A 17994-nucleotide genomic window follows, 5' to 3' on the forward strand; every position below is an offset into this window, starting at 1 on the left:
ATAATACACAAATACCTCTGAAACATAGCATTATATTACAAGGCAAAAAACCCAATATAATTGGTTTGTTCCCTCATAAGGATTTGCATGGTATCATTCCCATGACACCGTATGAGGAAAATATTTTATTTAAATAGATAGATCTAAGTTTTTCATGAACAAAGGAATAGCATTTGAAATCAATCCTACCCTAGTTGAGTGCACTGGACTGACCCAGTAGAGGTCTTATTTCAACCCAAATTCTCTATGATTGTGATTCTGTGCTGGAAGAGTACATGTGAAATAGATCTCCCTGGGAACTGGCTTCCCAGTCCAATCAGCTATTTTACCAGCAAACATTTCCTTGTGATATAAAGGTTTAGGGCTGAGAAGATCTTGTATATTAATCAAATCTTTTTTTTGTTTTTTTGGGTTTTTTTGTTTAACAACAGTAACATTAATTTTCATCAATTAACAGCTTATTGGTTTATCTGCATGATAGCTTAACACTTTTAAGTTAAGTGTTACCTAAAGATCAACTTTATGGGGAATGGAAAAAATATATATATATCTGTCTGGAAGGGTGATTTATTGTTGACTCCTAAATTGAAATATTTTACAAGTGGCTTAATGGGAAGATGATGATAGATGATGAAATTAGTATAGAAGCTTAACTAGAAAATCAGGTGACTCGATATCTACATCTATATCCTTCACTGGCCACCAGTATTCATTAATGAAGCAGATGATGGAATAGATCAAGTTTCCCATGAATGTAGTTTATATTAAAAGAAAAGAAAAGGTGGCTAGAACCCAGAAGACTTAATTTCTATTTCAAAGTATATTATGATATAACTAAGTTTTAAGAATTTCTTTACTTCTTTAAAGCCTTACTAACAATGACAAAGAACCACGATTAATATAAATGTGAATAAAAGTTTGTTAGAGCCTTTGGCAAGGGGCTTGTGTGTAATAGTTTCTCATAAACATTTTTTGAATGAACATATATAAGTGAAAAGAGCATGGCTGGCTTCATCCGTTGGCCAAGTATAGCATGCTAAAGAAAAGCAGGCTATACCTCAGGACACAAAAGAAAATAAGCTAATTTGGGTAAAAAGCCATACACACCAAAGAATGAAGGGAAGAGATGACCAGACTGTCATGAATGTCCTAAAAAGGAATTTCATATGCATTGACATAGAATTGTGGAAAGCAGCACCTTTCTTTTCAGTTGCATTTGATTAACTCCAGTGAGAAAACTTTATTCATATTTCTGCCATATCTAGTTTTGATTTCTACTTTTTCTCTCTTCCTTACTTGTATTTTTACTACTAAACCAATGACTGATTCATTCACTACTTCTTTACAGCTTCCTTTTAGCTTTACAAATCCACTGGCAAGGTGTATGTGTTCCGTGTGTGTGTGTGTATACAACAAAAATCTGCTCTAACATCATTAATATTCAATGTGTGTATTTAACATGTACTAAATCCATTATTTAATTTCTTCTAAGTAAACTTGATACATAAAATGATAGAAAACAACCTCATAATAATCAAATTCACTTCCTATATCTTGTAAGTGAGGAAGTGAAATGCAAAGAGTAAAGAAATTAAGTAGGGACTAAAGACTAGTGTCATATAAGTAGCCAAGTGATATATATGGGGCGACAATGTAGATTTTGTGATTAAAAATAACTTATTCTTGCTACTCTACTATACGAAGTTTTTTCATAAAATAGAGTTATAGGAGCATTTTCTTAGGTAAATGTATGCATTACTTTACAAAAAACAATCTGAAGTAAAAGTCAGTTTTAATTCTATCAGAAAAATGACTAGTTCATTAGAAATTTACTTTGAAAAGTTGGAAAACTGGCAAAACTGAAAGAAAATTTCAAGCAGTGGAACAAACAAAAGTTATCCTGAGTTATTCTGGAATAAAAGGGCCAAAAATAAGAAAAAAGATGTCTTCTTTTTCTTTTAAAATTAAATACTGTCAGGAACTGTGAAATCATGATGAGCTTTAATTGTATTATAATTTACATCAATCATATGGCCCAATGTCTAATTTTTGTTTCCCCATATTTAAAATTCTAATGAAGTAAGGATATAAATTCTATCTAAAGACATTCTGGAGTTGCATAATATTTATAATACTAGTTTCCTTGAAAATGTTTGATTAGTAATAAGTCTCTTAAAATAGACTCTTTCTTTTTAACTGATAATTTATATTTTCTGAGGACTTCACTTTGGTATATTTCATGTCCAAATGAAAAAATGTCATTGCAAAATATTTCTCGGTACCCAATGCACATCCATATACATTTTGTGTCACAACATAACAAAAAAATGATTTCTAAATAAGTTTCAATGGATCAGAAACACATTTGAATGGTTTTTACTTACACTAAAATCCTTTGACTTCACTAGAAGTACCAGTTAGAAACAGTAAAAGTAGAAATAAAGCTTTATAGCAACAATGAACTGAGTATCGAAAATGTAACTGGATTTTCAAAAAAAAAAAAAAAAAAAGTGTTACCCACAGATACATATTCTTCCTTACACGATTTTTTTGCATTCAGTCTAGCAAAAGAAAGCATCATTGAGGCCAGTGCCACAAGCTGTACAAACGAATAAAAAAGGCTTTGGATTTTTCTGATTTTGTGTTGAAATACTTTATGCTGACAAGAAAACTAACTAGGGCATTAGAAATTTCAAATGAAAGTAATGCATTACAGTCTCTGTACCGAATGGCAAACTGTTAGAAACTCAGTCTGGAAGCACTAAACCTGAGTTGTAGTGAAAATTGCTAAAATTTTTGAAGAGACTAAGTAATTCTGTTTTTTACTCTGACAGGTAAAGGCTACTAAGTGGAGTGAGCTTAATAATAAGTAGCATTTATTGAATGTCAATTACTCTTGTCATCTCTTTGAACTTCTCAAAACACCATATAAAGTGTAAGATGCTGTAAGTTATGGTTATACTGAGTGGGCAGGTAAGCTAAAAGACTGAGAGAGTCTAAATTACCTGCTGGGGTCTCCAGTTAGTAAAAGAGAGAACTGAAATTTGAATCCAGGTTTAATTTGATTCTAGACCCTTTGTTTGTGTCACTTCATCAACCTGTTTCTCAACTGTGCAGAAAAAAGAGGGCTATTCTTCATGAGAAAAGCAATAAACAAGCAATTATCACGGATAAGCAGTGTAATAGTGAGATTTCAAGGTTGACTGCAGTGTTTCTTCCATTCTCTCATCAGTGGCCTTGTTCAATCACATGCTGTCTTTGCGTGGAACTTTGAAATTGTGGTTCGAACGATAAAACTGTGGTTCGAACAATGTCAATTAGGTTCTAGAATGATTGGCTATTATTAGCAACTCCAGAGATGAGTCATTGTTAATGTTGTTGAATTGGGAATTCAGTCAGATAAATATTTATAAAATTAAAGTATTTAAGAATGGATGAAAATGACAGAGTTCAATTTAATATATATGGAAGTCTGAGATGGAATAAAGGATTTCTGTACTTCAGGAAAAATCTATCCACTGATTAGTAAAATTAATAGGCCCAAAATAAAGTTGCATGCTCTTATACTGTAATGATTATCATTTTAAAACTAGCTTTTTGCCTTCGAGCTATCGGGGTAAAGACCTACAGGAAAACTACTGTCGAAATCCTCGAGGGGAAGAAGGGGGACCTTGGTGTTTCACAAGCAATCCAGAGGTACGCTACGAAGTCTGTGACATTCCTCAGTGTTCCGAAGGTAAATGAACCTGAATGCCGTGAGGGGCACTCTGCTCCCCCTTTGTGTAGAACTGCAACTCGCATTAAAGGTTAACAGAGACGAATCAAACCGTAATAAATATGTTGTTCCTTTAAATGCAACTATAGATAATTATTTGAGCATTTTTACATGGTGTTTTAAAAACTGATTATCATCAGATTAATACAAAAAGGTATCAGTTTGAATTTCAACAGAGCCTGAGGCATCCCTCTGGGGAGAGTAAAAGTTTTGGCTTCCTCACGTACTGTCCCGAGTTCACACACCTCACAGTCTCTTCCCACACGTCAACTGAAAGGAGCTGAAGGAAGCTTAGCTCTTTAAGCGTAACGCTAATTCTATTCATCCAGCACCTGCTTCTGCACAAATTTTGTCAAACGTACTCTGAAGTGGTGTGGCAAGAGTATATGAGCCCAGAAGAGAATATGGGGAGGGGTCTCTGGAAGTTCGATCCACCTGTGTGCCTTCTGGTGAAAAGCAAATTTGATACGTAGAGTGACACTAAACACCATTGAGAATAGTATCTGAAGAGATCAAAGCCATAGAGTCCAAGCTGTCTTGAAGGCAGGCACCCTAAGGCCATGTCTATTTTTACCTCCCCTCACAGCATAAAGGGGCCCTGTCCTTACTCTTGCACTGGAAAACTGAATGCCTGACAAGAAGGAAGAGTAACCACTTCAGCGTTGTATGTGGTTTCACTTTTCTTACCTGCCTGACGAATGGCTGGCTTTTCAGTTCTGTCAGAAACTAAAATTCTAAAAATCCAAATGAAACATGGATTAAGTTCTGATAGAAATTTAGTAGGATTTTGAAGTACTTGGGGGTAGGGGGCTGCTGGAATGCTGTCCAATTTTTATAGTAAGATATCTTACCTGTTTGTTATTAACCAAATTTTTTGAACTATTTTTCTATAAATATCCATTTAATATTAGGTTGATACTGCTCACATAAAAAGGCCATTGTTAGTGAATTGTCATGGAGAAGGTGAATTTGTTTTCTGTTGTTAGTTAATTTAAAATTCTTGACTTCATGTGCTAGAGCCAGTTCCATCTCTGTTTGTAAACTCTTACTTTCCATTCCATATCATATTCTGTTCACTATAACTTCTTCATTGTTTTCTTCTCTTTTAAAAATAATAAACTGATCTGTGATAACGTTATGAACAAGTCTGTTTTGTATGAATAAATATGTAATTAATATTTGTTTTAAATTTACACATGGAAGTAAAAACCCTACTTTTGGGGGGAACTCTCTACTACCACATTTTTCTGAGGTTGAAAGTCATTGCAAGGAGTTTTGTTTATTGATTTTTTTGACCTGGGAAAGTGTTTTCAAGGGAAAGTAACTTGGTCAAATTTTGAATAGCTTAGGATTTATGTTACCTGCCTAGTTCTTTTGGGAATGTGATTTCTCAACCCTGGTTTATAAGAACCTTCATCAAAATACACTGGCATAGATGTGGACTGATAGACTATGTAGAATAAATGTGCTAGAAAAGAAGTAGTTGGAAAATCCCATTTCCAGTTATCCTCATCTCATTAGAATGGACATCTCTGTTATCCTTTAATAATTTGAGGTCATTACACTTCCCTTAGAAAAGGGCATTGCTTATGACTATTAATGGCATATGATGCTACTGGTCACCATGGCTCTAAAGGTTGCAGATAGGCTTTCTCTAGAAATAATTAGAAATCTGATGGTGGCTGAATAACTGTCCTGCGAGAGAAGTTAACCAACACCTGTCCTATAGGCTAAACATATTTCAGGGACTGTGAATTGGCTGTGATATTTAAATTCACACTATACTGAATAATGTGTTAGCGGGATTTTACTGAAGAGGATCTAAAATAAGAAACACTGTCAGTACATTAATAGAGAAAAACAGAGCTATTTATAAAATGTATAATACAAAATATATAAAATAATGTAGATTTATTGCTTGAAATTTTTGTAACTCTATTAAACTCTTGGCTGAATAATTATCTGAAATTTATCTGAAAGTTTGGTTCATAAAAGAAGTATATCTGATATACAGTGATTAATATTATTTTCTTATAATTTAATCTTTGAAATATATTAAGCATTCCAAAAGAAAATGAATACTTTTATCACATTAGAAACTTACACAATTATGTAAATAGTAGCATTAATGTTTAATTCAAATATTATAAAAAACTGAGGTATCTAAAATCCAGTTTCTTGCTTTAACATTTGCTTGGGATTTAGAACAAAGCAATCACCAGTTATTGGAACAGATGTCTTTTTAAATGACTGTCAAATATTCAAGTAAATACATTTTATTAAGCCATAATCATGATTTTTAATACCTTATACTTAAAGTCCCAAATAATACTGCTATAACTTTATGATATAATTTCATATTCTGTGGAGGACTTTTTAAAAACAAAGATTTAAATAAAACGATTATTTATAAATGTGGGTTTGTGAAACTATCCATATTTCAAACATACAGTTTTGCTGAAGTAATCACCAGCATGGATTTTTCTGAGAGATATTTTCAAAATAATTGTTTTAGTCTGTAAACTCAGATCACTTGTAGTTTTATAAGTGAGAAAAACAGAACACAATAATTTCTGTATTAGTTGGTTAGTATGATGAGAAAGATGCTAAATGAATCCTATTTATATTACAATTCATGTGTAGTTAATATAGTTTTCTACTTTCATTTAGGCCAGAGCTATATTTAGGAAAACTACTCTAGTTATGAATAAAAACATTTACTTAGTTTGAGTTTATGTGATCAGGGACTGTATTTTGCTTTTTTTGTTGTTTGTTTGTTTGTTTTTAAAAGGATGAACTTACTAGAACCGGTGGGTGATACACTGGCAAAAAAAAAAAAAAGAGCCAAAAGGAAATGGAGCAAGAGGGGCGACCCTCGCCCTATGCAGTGTTATGCAGATCATACTTTCACCTACCTCCTTGAGTAGATGGACCTCCTTGAGTAGTTTCAAAAGTGACTATGCATTTAATTTGGCTTTCTTGAGGTAATTTTTACGAGTAACCTAATGGCTTGAAGCAATAGTGAAACAACAAACTTTTCAGCCCAAGTAAGATGGCCAATACACTTGCTCCCCTTCTCCCCGTCCTCCAATAGGTGAGAATACAACAGGGTAACTTACTGTTATAAACAAGAAGGCAGAGGGTAATGAAGACAATGTTGAGAAGGCAGGGAGATTGACTTTCTAAAATTATTGCTATGAGTCTATCTTAAAAGTATGACCAATCAGAACGCACAGGAAACAAATTAAAATACATGAGACAAAAAGATAATTAGGAAGAATGGAATGAACCCTGGACTGTGGGTCAGAAGGTCTGTCTGTGTTCCAGGCACAGGTCTGACATTCTCTGTTTTAGGTAAGTCCCTTAAAACTCATGTGAGCCTCGTTTTCCTCATTGTAAGGGTCAAATGATTTCTTATATGTTAAAAGTACTGAGTAATCCAAGAATTTATAACTATAATATATTTATCATCTCAGTTCTATGACAGGATACATTTTATTCCCACCCGAATAACAACTTTCATTGCCTACCAACTTCTTACGTTATTCTTGCTGACTTTTATTATTTTTAAAAATCTCCTTAGGTCTGCGATTGCATCCATAACTCTCTCTTCACCTTGCTATAAACATAACACACTAATTTATGTTTCTGTACCATTTTATGTCATTTTGCTCCATAATAGCTTATCCAAATCCATCCATCCTTCAATATCCAAGTAAAATCCGTTCCCTCCTAAAAAGCCATTACGACCAAACACTTAAAACTTCTAGAATAGAATGAAATATCCACAAACTTGCTGATGAATGCCAAGGACCAGACTCATCAGTATCCCCTGGGAACTAATGATTGATGCCCCTGCTCTGATCCTCTGAATCAGAACCTGCTCTTTAACAAGATCTCAAAGCGACTTTTATACACATTAAGGTTTGGAGAAGCAGTGATCTACCACACTCATTCTGTAAAGCAGCTGTCTTAGAGAATCATCCGTTTACTTTGTATAGCTATTTTCCCTTAAGAAAATTAAAAATCCTGAAGCTCAGGAAAACCGCTTTATAATAATCCCCACAATACTGCTTCACAGAAAATCCTTTCATTCACTCTCATTAGAAAGGGATATACTCTTATCAACTTGCATCTGCTAAAGAAGACATAGATATATTCCGATTCCGGTGCACCATACAAGGTTAGAGATTGTACATGTGGATACTTATTTCTTATGTGTGACCATAGTATTCTATTCTACTTTTTCTCTCAGTACAAAGGAACAAAGAATGATAAATGCCACATTATTTTCTGTGAAGATATCGAACTTTGTATTCTTTTGAAAAAGGGAACTAAAATCTGTACCCCATTCAACTGGAAAGCTAAGATGTGATCATGCATAACCTATGTTGAGCATTTTAATGTGGAAATGACCTTGGTCAAACAGAGCACCTCTCATTTATAGTTCAGGTGCTTACCAACTGTAGTCTGGGGAATCTCAGAATCAAACGAGAGGAAGCTGAATCGGTCCCTTGTTTTGTTCATAGATTAAGCTACATAAAAAGAAGTAGATGGATCAAGCCAAATGGTCTCACATTTCAGAAAGTAAATAGTTATTGTCCTATTAGATTATAAAAATCAAAGGTTCAGGAGTGATTATTCTAATATTATATCCCAAATTATTACAAATACCTATTAGGCTAGATACCAGTGGATAAAGCTGAACATAGATGTCTTTTCTCTGCTTTGGCTAAAGTTAGATGATGAGTAGTCACAAGATACAAATGATGTGTTTGGGGAAATTTGCCGGATTTGTAAGAAAGCCAAGCAATGATTTATTCCACAGGATTCCTGCTGTGCTACAAATCAACCTGTCCATTTGAGAAGTCTCATTTTCAGCTAGCTGATGTGATTCAGAGTTTTCAGTGTGACATAAGAGGCCAGCCAGAGGAGAACTATTAATTAACCTCACAGAATCATCAGTAGGATCCTGCATAATTACATGAGCTTATACATTTTAAAGACAGTGAGTACAAGGAGTTCAATAGCAGGTCATCTTCTATCCTAGTCTAGATAAGAATGTAAGTCTGCCCAGTTATTTGACATGGATACTCAGGAACAGAAAGGAGCCATGATTTCTTTTAAAATATCCTTGTTCTTTGACTGGTACCACGTTTGAAGTTGCTCTCTCAAGTTTATGTGGTCCTGATTTTGACAATAACCCTAGGGGTATGATGTGTACTCATTGTAAGTTGTCTATTTCCTATTTATGTGTTTGGAGGGTATGTAGAGAGAAGACAATTATTCTGCTGCCAGTATAGACACTGAAATCCTGTGCATTGTAGACCAACAAAGGGTAGATCTCAAGGGCCTACCTTGTATTTCCAGTTTCTGGGTGCCTTTTAGACAGCTATTGAAGAATTAGAAAGGTAGCATCCTGGCTCTATGGTAAATGTGTATGACACTAACTACACAAATCCCATGTAAACTGTATGAAAAGCTCTGTAGGGAGTATTTTATATAACTCTTTATAGACATTAGACTCCAATTCAACATTAAAATGGTACGTAAATTGTTCTAAAAATCTTTTTGCTAAACAGGTGATTTACTGTTCTTTCAATGGAACAGTGGTGTTCTTGATTTTGCTGTCAGAAGCAATTAACATGCATACTTTAATTTTATTAGTTGAATGCATGACCTGCAATGGGGAAAGTTATCGAGGTCCCATGGATCATACAGAATCAGGCAAGATTTGTCAGCGCTGGGATCATCAGACACCACACCGGCACAAATTCTTGCCAGAAAGGTAAAATACTACCAAATCCTGCTTCCAATGATTCTTTTTACAAACTGGTATTTGCTTCATGACAAACTTCCTTAGAAATTCTCTTTGTATCATGTTTTCTGGATAGTCTTGGGGCAAAGGGACTTATGATGAAGTATATGAGAATGCTGGCTATACATTTTACTGGTCTCTCCTGAGTAGACTGAGTCCCTGAAATCATAATGGTCCTGAACACAGGAGCATCAGTGGGGTGCAGAAGGGGAGCACTAACAGAAGCTTCCTCTTTCTTTTCCATGGCAGGAAAAAGACAGAGGCTCACTAAATAATGACCACAGTCCAAGCTATGGGAGGAGGCATTATTGCTAAATACAAGCCAATATCCTTTAAAGCCACATCTTCAGTGACTTAGGTAAAGTGGGGTCACATGTGTGACACCATGACATAGGTCTTGCCCATACAAAAGGAATGAAAGGTGGAGCAAACAATTCTTTGGTTGCTTTATCCTAGCATTTTTTTGCAATTGCCAATCTGGAGAAGTCATGCAACCAAGTCTACTTTTCTCCTCAGGAATAGTTTTGAGCTTAAATGGTTTAAAAAATATATATGTCTACTTTGGCTCATTCATTTCATATGAAATATTGAGTTGAAAAAATTCCCTCTATTATAAAGAATAAAAATGCAAACAATTATAGGGGAAGCTCTATCTCCAGCTTTCTGAAAGGTGTTTTTCTTTATCTTTTTGTTTGTTTGCTGTTCTCTTAAATTAAATTAAAACTGTTTTTAATTTTTTTTTAAGTATATCTATTGTCTTTTAAGTGAGGGCAGAAGGAATATGGTAGCAATTAAAATCAAGTCACCAATTCAAGATTCTGTTAATTTAAAAGGAAGAGGGTATAGAGAAAGTGGTGTGATGGAGTTTCTCTCTTGCCATGGTGGAGAAGAGGGCATGACCTAGAAGGGCCTTATTTTCAAAATTGAGCTATCATTAGTAACAGAACTATTGAAACCTAACTTTCAGTTTGAACTTTAAGCCTGCCCCCAGAAAAGGACCCCTTTTCTTAATGAGCATTCTACGTGAGGTCATGTTTATGTAATCTGTCCTTAACTGGGCTTTGTGAGAAGAGGATTCAGTTTGGGACCTCAACTGTTGGACAGGTACCAAGTGGATCTAACTTATTAGCAAAGGGGATGCATTCTGTACTTACTAGATATGTATGCTAACAGATGCAATAGTTGATAATCAGCAGTTCTGGTAAGGCGCAACAGAAAATCTCTTCTTCCCCATCTAGTAGTATGTTGAATGTTATTTTGTGAGCTGAGGGGTGGGTGGTGTTTCCAGGCAGATTTACATGACACTTTTCTTGGTGTGGTTTGCAGATATCCCGACAAGGGCTTTGATGATAATTATTGCCGCAATCCTGATGGCAAACCGAGGCCATGGTGCTATACTCTTGACCCTGACACCCCCTGGGAGTACTGTGCAATTAAAATGTGCGGTAAGTTAAGGTCAAATTTATTGCTTCCTTTTCCTCTCACAGACTGGATCTAAGCAGGCGATTATTAGTGAGACAGGTTAACAGCTATTTTGCTTGATGTTTAATGTGTGTAGGTTTTAATATTTTAAGAATGTGTTACATAATTCTGCCCAAATCTTCAGAATTTTCAGAGAGTCATTGTTTTGAAAGAGATAAATATGCAAGTGAACACATATACACAAAACAATTATACTTACTGCAAAGGCCTAAATGGTCTCATTCTTATGTTATTAAAAAAAAAATCCAGTGAGGAAGAAAAAGATCAGGGGTTATGTGCAGTATCCTAATGTCATTAGGGCCATAAAAGCTAGGACCTTAGATTTTTACCTTCCAATCTGGTATCCTTTCCATACCTTTCCTCCCCAGACATAAAATGAGCTGTCAACTGACAATGAGCCTCTTCTGGTGAATGACAGAGTTGCATGAAGACTAATAAGTCTACTAGAAGAATCTCACAGACATCTTTGATCTCTAATGGCTGATTCCCACCTCTCTGGCTGCCTTGTCCACAGCCTGTGTTCTGTTCCAACCTCTCTTAGCTGTGCTATGGTTGTTTTCCATGTACTGGCCTTTACTCAACACTCCTGAATTTCTTTCCTCACTTGCTTTGTGGTAGCTCTTTTAAATCTGTATACTTGGTCCTCTCCTCCACGGTTAACTTATACATTTTTACTCTTTGAAATAATACTGGATAATTAGATTTGGCCGTGCAGGTCTTATTTTTTCAGCTGGATCCTAAGACCAGTAGAATCACATGAATTTAGTAAGGTATAATTACATTATAAATTCTTGATGATATAAAGATATGCATATATAGAGGGATATATAAAGACAAATAATCTACATAAGTTCAGGTACCAGCAGCCTAAATGATAAGTGGACAGTTCTGAGGATAGGGATAGGTATTTGCATATTTTCCTAGTAGCCTGCTGGGGATATTCCTTTGAACAAACTTAATTCAATATTATCCACAGTGTGATACTGCCAAGGTAAATCTCTCTCCACTTAGACCTGCTAATAAAAAGGCAATGTTTTGGACAACTCAAATAAAGCCCATCGGCAGAGGATGTGTCTGGCATATGTGAAATAACTGCAGAATCTGGTAGGCTCTCAGTGTGAACACGATGTTCCAAGGCAACTGAATCATCTGTTTGGTCCCTTAAAATAAAAGATGACTCTTATGACAGTGTTTCTCTGTATAGATTAGGTTAGTTCCACTCACTGACTTTTAAAATCTTGTTAAGCTTTCCATCGTTTTGGACTACTTCCTATAGGTAAGGTACTATAAACCAACATGTTGCCCTTCCGTTCTGTGTGTGTGTGTATTTTAGGTACTCTTGCAAATTGTCTCTGGAAAAAGATCCATATAAATACACACACAGACGCACACATGTTCACATGCATACTCATCTGCACATTCACTGTTGCCCTCCTATTAATTTACCAACCACTGTTTGGTTATTTTAAAAGACGTTGTGAGAGAAGAGAAATAAAATAAGTATGACACTTCCTCACATAGATTTTTTTTTTCTTTTCTGTCCAAAGAAAAGCTGGATAGAAGCAACTAGCATGCAGATGGCTTTGTTAAACAGCGGATGATGTTTATAGGATGTTAATCTAAGAAAAGGGTGGTAGAATTTGTAAGCCAAACCTATATAGTTAAGAACAAAATAATCTTTTAAGCATTGGGAATATTTTAGAAATATTTCATTACAGGAAAGCTTTTAGTTTGTAAAATCATATATGGAGACTACATTTTTATTCAAACGAATGAAAGTTGACATTCTGCAATTCTGGAAAGCATATGAGATAATGTTTTATGAATATGCTTCCAAATATTTTGGCTTATATTTACAGTACAGCCTATGATGCAACACCAAGACATTTGGTGATGGTTTTAGCCGTGTAACAGTTTTCTATCACTGTATAATGAATTACCAATAACTTAGTGGCTTAAAACAATACATACTTATTATGTCATAATTTCTGTGGGTCAGAAGTCCAGGCATGACTCAGGTGGGTTCTCTGCTTAGGAACTCACTGGGCCATGACCCAGGTGCCCGCCAATCCTGCTGTCCCATTTAAGACTCAGCATCCCATTCCAAGTTCACTGGTTGTTGGCAGAATTCAGTTTCTTGTGGTTGCAGTGCTGAGGTCCTTGGTTCCTAAAGACTGTCTGATACTTCCTACTGCATGACTCTCTCCACAATAGGGAAGTTTACTTCTTCAAGACCAACAGCACAGCTTTCTGCTAGTTTGAGCCTCTGACTTCTACATCCTCTTTTAAAGAGCTCACCTGATTAGGTCAGGACCACCCATGGTAAGCTCCCTTTAATTACGTTAAAGTCAACTTATTAGGGACTTTACTTACACCTGCATAATCTCTTCACTTTTGCTGTACGACATAAGCTAATTACAGAAGTCTCCAAATTGGTATCCATGAAACCCACGGGAACACAAAGACTGTCCTAGGGGTCTGTGGGTGCGGACAGCTTAGAGGTTCAAATTCTAGCTCCTTTACTTCCATATGAATTCTTGCCCCAAATCTTCTGCTTGAGGTGCATGTGTTCCTAAGGGGTTAGTTAAGTTCAAAATCCTTCCTTCCCATTCACAATTTCCCTTTCCTACTTTACTGAACAAAGGCAAACTGCCCATCCTTCCTGAATTTTAATGCAGTCCATTGTCCTGGGGTATAAAAATTATTTATGTACTATTAATAATTACATAACTCTATCCAGAATATATACATATATACATGCATTTGTGTGTATATATGTGTGTGGTATATATGTGTATTTATCTCTTAGAATTCTGTGGTCACAAGAGATTTAAATAATTAATTTTGAAATATAAAAATCTTTCAGAAAAGTATGATGGGGTGAAGAATAAAAGCCTCTCCAACATAAAATACATTAAATTCAAATAGCATTCCATGGCTAAAGTGGAATGGAAAAAAATGATTCAAGGAGAAAAAGAGCTTGATAATGTACACTTAAGCAGGAACAGGTAGGTATCAAATCACTCCATCATTTAGAGTCCGTTAATCAATTTAAAAGTGTGATATAAAAATTTTGGTTTCAAAATGTCAGTAGTTAACATATGCTAGAAATCACATCTTTTGCAGCTATTTAAACTTGCCATAAAAAATGTAGATGTCAACTTAAAAACATGTGAGAGAATATAAATACTTTTTCAAAATTCTTTTAGTAACAGGAACAAAAAACAAAAGCAAAACCAAAACACCACCACCAGCCGAAGACCACTGAACCCGAAGAATTACTATACATTCCCAGTAATTGGCGTGCAGAGGGCTGAGAAAGGAGGCAGGTGGGTCTGAGAAGGGCTAATTTGAACAGGCTGCATTAACTCAGTCATGTGAATTAATGCAGCAAGCAGTGAGAATAACAAGGCGAAGAAGGATGTGAACAATATTGAAGAGGTTGGGTGTCCAATATATAATGACAAATCGGATGTAGCGGGAAGTGAGATAGAGAAAGAGGAAAGTCTTAAATATTTTCTAACTTATTGAATAGGTGATGCATATTTGAGAGGGATGTAACTTTGCGGACAAAGGTAAGAAAGTTCACTTCTTCTTATGTCGAGGTATAGGTGCTTGATGTCTGTACTCAGAGCACATCTAAGTTTCGTCTTTTCTGAAGCTCATGCAATATCGTTAAGTAAATAGTGACAGCCAAAACTTTTGCAGAGCAGCAATTCCAGGGAGTGTACAGAAAACACAAGGAAAATTGGCAGCTCCTTTTCCATAGGATTTATTCAATACATATTTACTGACTAGCTCTTAATACGTCAAACACTTTCCTAGATTCTGGAGATGTAGAAGTGAACAAAACACTCCAAGGCTTATGATAAAATGGAAATTTCGGAGCATTGGCTCTAACTATAAAGTAAAAGCTGACATTGCCTTGACATTGGCATATTGACACCTTTCAGAGCCAAGGTTTTGAATCCTGTGCTCTGTTCCTTTTATTTGTTAAATAGCTGGATGAACCACAGATTTGTTCCTGTCACTTTGCTTTCAACCTTTTAATCCTACAGTGAGTGCATCCCTGAAAGTGAATGTCGGCCACGGTGTTCCAGGACAGGCCTTCTCAGTTATCCTTCACACCACATTCCTCAGAAGGTGATTTCTACCCAAATGGCAACCGCTCACAAATATTCTGGCTATATACCTTTTTAAAAATATATTACAATTTTATTTGACAATTATACATTAAGAAAGCCAAAACATGGTTTCAAAATTTTATGAACAGATTGCCTCCTTCTGAATGCATCGGGAACAGTATAATATGCACATATCCAGTTTTCTTCTAACAATTCCTGAATCAAAAGCACAGGGGTAGAAAAGAGGGAATTGGATATTTTAAACTTGCCATAAGTTTTTAGCATACTTAAGCTCTGGAACCACCCCTGATGTAGAATGAAGTAAATAGACCATCTGAAGAAAGGTAAAGTTTCAAGTCCAAATGCTGCATTATGAAGCTTTCCTTTCTGAGTCAAGAGGGTTTCTATCTCAATCAGTGCAGGGGCTCCCTAGAGGCACAGAAGGAAAATGCAGATACCCAAGGGCAGATCCCATCTTCTGGAAGTTAGTTATCCTCACCCAGAGAGATCAGGTTCCTACTGTTCTGCAATATCACATTGCTGCACAAGGCCCTCTGAGCAGGGTCCAGGCATTCCCATTGCTCCTGAGAGAATTCTGTGCCCTACCCCTGAATGTCATCCTATTTCTGGCTCCTATTCTGTCTTCTTCCTCCTCTACCAGGCTTCTTCCTCAGGCAACAGGAGCATGTAGAAGGCAATCGATTGTTTCAGGGGCCAGTGTCACTCTGATTCAGTTTTGGGTCAAGTCAATCATCTCCATTTTGAGGTAGGCTCACTGAGTCCCATAGAGGGAGTCATTTCACCAAGTTATCCTGAGAAAGTCTGAGTTGAGTGAGCAGAACTGGATGGGACTGAACTCTGAAATGCTGGCCTGAAGGAGATAGTGGGCGGGAGTGTCTTTATGGACCTTCTCCCTTAAAAATTCCACGACCATCTTTCACATGTGCTCCACAGAATGACCTTGCTCTGCACCATCCACGTCTGGGTCTACCTGGCTATATAACTTTTAACAGATATCCGGGTATATGGAATTTTAAGACATTGCAAATATATAACAAGATTGGAAGCCCTGTATAGTATCTGAATGAAGTACTGATTTTCTTATGATTTTCCTCTATAATCACTTTATATTCTGAATAACAGTTTGTTCTATAGATTAGTTCACTGCCTTTCAGAGAGAAATAATACTATTTTTTGGGAGTAATTATATTCTTCTGAAGTGAAAATAGTTCTTTGGCAATTGAAAAGCTGTCTTTTGGTTGATGTTCATAGAAAATCTTATTGATTATTTAAATCAGTTGTTCACAAACTTCTTGGACTGAAGATATTTTTATACTCTACCATTATTGAGAACCCCAAATTGTGTATGTGGGCTATATAAATCAATATTTACTGTATTGGAAGTTAAAATATAAATTAAAAATATTAATTCATTAAAAATAGTAATCTCATTTGATGCTAATTAATACAATATATTTAAAATGAAAAGTAACTATATTTTTCAGAAAAAATGGGTGTGGTCCCATTCGAATATACATTAACTGGCATATACCTGTTGCCTGCTCCAGTTGTTTTCCACCTCTCACCCCCGGCGACTCACCCAGTTGGAGATTTCTATCATCTATCACCTGTTTCTGATATTTTTCTTTTATCTTGTAGGATGGTCTAATCTGCTTTTCAACTCTCTGTTGTATGACTGGTGCCACCATTACATTTAACATCCAAAAACCTTGAATAATCCTAGACATGCTCTTTCCTTCACTCCTCACATTGGGTCCATCACTAAGACCTGTCAATTTTATCTTCTATGCACCTCTCAAACCTGGCCATTTGACTCCCTCACTGTCTCCTTTATCCAAGAGAGTGTTATTTTTGTCTTGAATATTTAAATAGGAGTTGAATCCATATTTACTAGTTTTTCCCTTCAATCCCTTCTTCACATTGCAAACAGAATGATATAAAAATCTGAGTATATCATTTCTCATCCCTAGCACACCACACCACACACACATACACATACACACCCCAGGTAAAAACCCTTCGATGATTTCCAAAGACAAAACAAAACCATCTTTTACTTCCCTACCCATATCTCCAACCTCCTCTACTACCACATTTCCTCCCATGCTGTCTATTCTAGCCAGAATAGCTTACTTCTTGTACTTCATAATTTCCATATTCTCATTTACAGTCCCTTTACCCCTGCCATCTCCTCTGCCTTGAAAATTTTTTTCTTCCTTCCTTACCCAGTTGACAGCTACTCATTGTTCAAATTTCAACTCAGTTACTATCTCCTCAGTTATTATTTCTTCATTTGATTTCCCTGATTTGGTCAAATTCCTTATTATATATTGATACCACCATAAACCTCTCCTTCTAAGTACTTCTTATAAGGAGTCTGGTCTTTACATTTGTTTTTGAAATTATTTGATTAATAGCTCTATCAAAATTGTTAAGTTCCAACAGAGCAAACTTAATGTCTCTTTTTATGTCAGTGCATTGCCTTGGACATGACAGGGATTCAAGAAATATTTGTTGAATGAATGAATGTTATTTCTACATAATGGTAGTTTTTCGTGTGTGTGTGTGTGTGTGTGTGTGTGTGTGTGTGTGTATGTGTGTGTGTGTGTGCATCTCCTGGATTTTTTTCTGTGGTTCTAGATTTTCATGTGACAACTTAGCTTTTCTCAGACATTGCCACCCAGGAAGATTTTTTCCTATCATCTCAACTCATCCTAAGGTTTCATGCTTCCCTGAGCTACTTTTGTTCATTTGTTGCTGGTTGTCTTTTTTTT

The 17994-nt window shown here is 35.7% G+C and overlaps 1 protein-coding gene across 3 annotated transcripts in view; it reads left to right on the forward strand.

Moving 5' to 3' along the window:
* The window catches only part of HGF (hepatocyte growth factor), an 80095-nt gene that overhangs the window by 15931 nt on the left and 46170 nt on the right, over positions 1–17994 (forward strand). For 2 of the 3 annotated variants that reach the window (XM_040644317.1, XM_008686184.2), the window contains 3 exons: positions 3594–3736; positions 9443–9563; positions 10920–11038. In XM_040644317.1, the coding sequence (XP_040500251.1) occupies positions 3594–3736; positions 9443–9563; positions 10920–11038 (383 nt within the window). The remainder of the gene's footprint in view (positions 1–3593; positions 3737–9442; positions 9564–10919; positions 11039–17994) is intronic. The other variant, XM_008686185.2, reaches the window with a different exon arrangement.

This window comes from Ursus maritimus, unplaced genomic scaffold, assembly GCF_017311325.1.
Source record: "Ursus maritimus isolate PB19 unplaced genomic scaffold, ASM1731132v1 scaffold_3, whole genome shotgun sequence".
NCBI classification, from domain to species: Eukaryota; Metazoa; Chordata; class Mammalia; order Carnivora; family Ursidae; genus Ursus; species Ursus maritimus.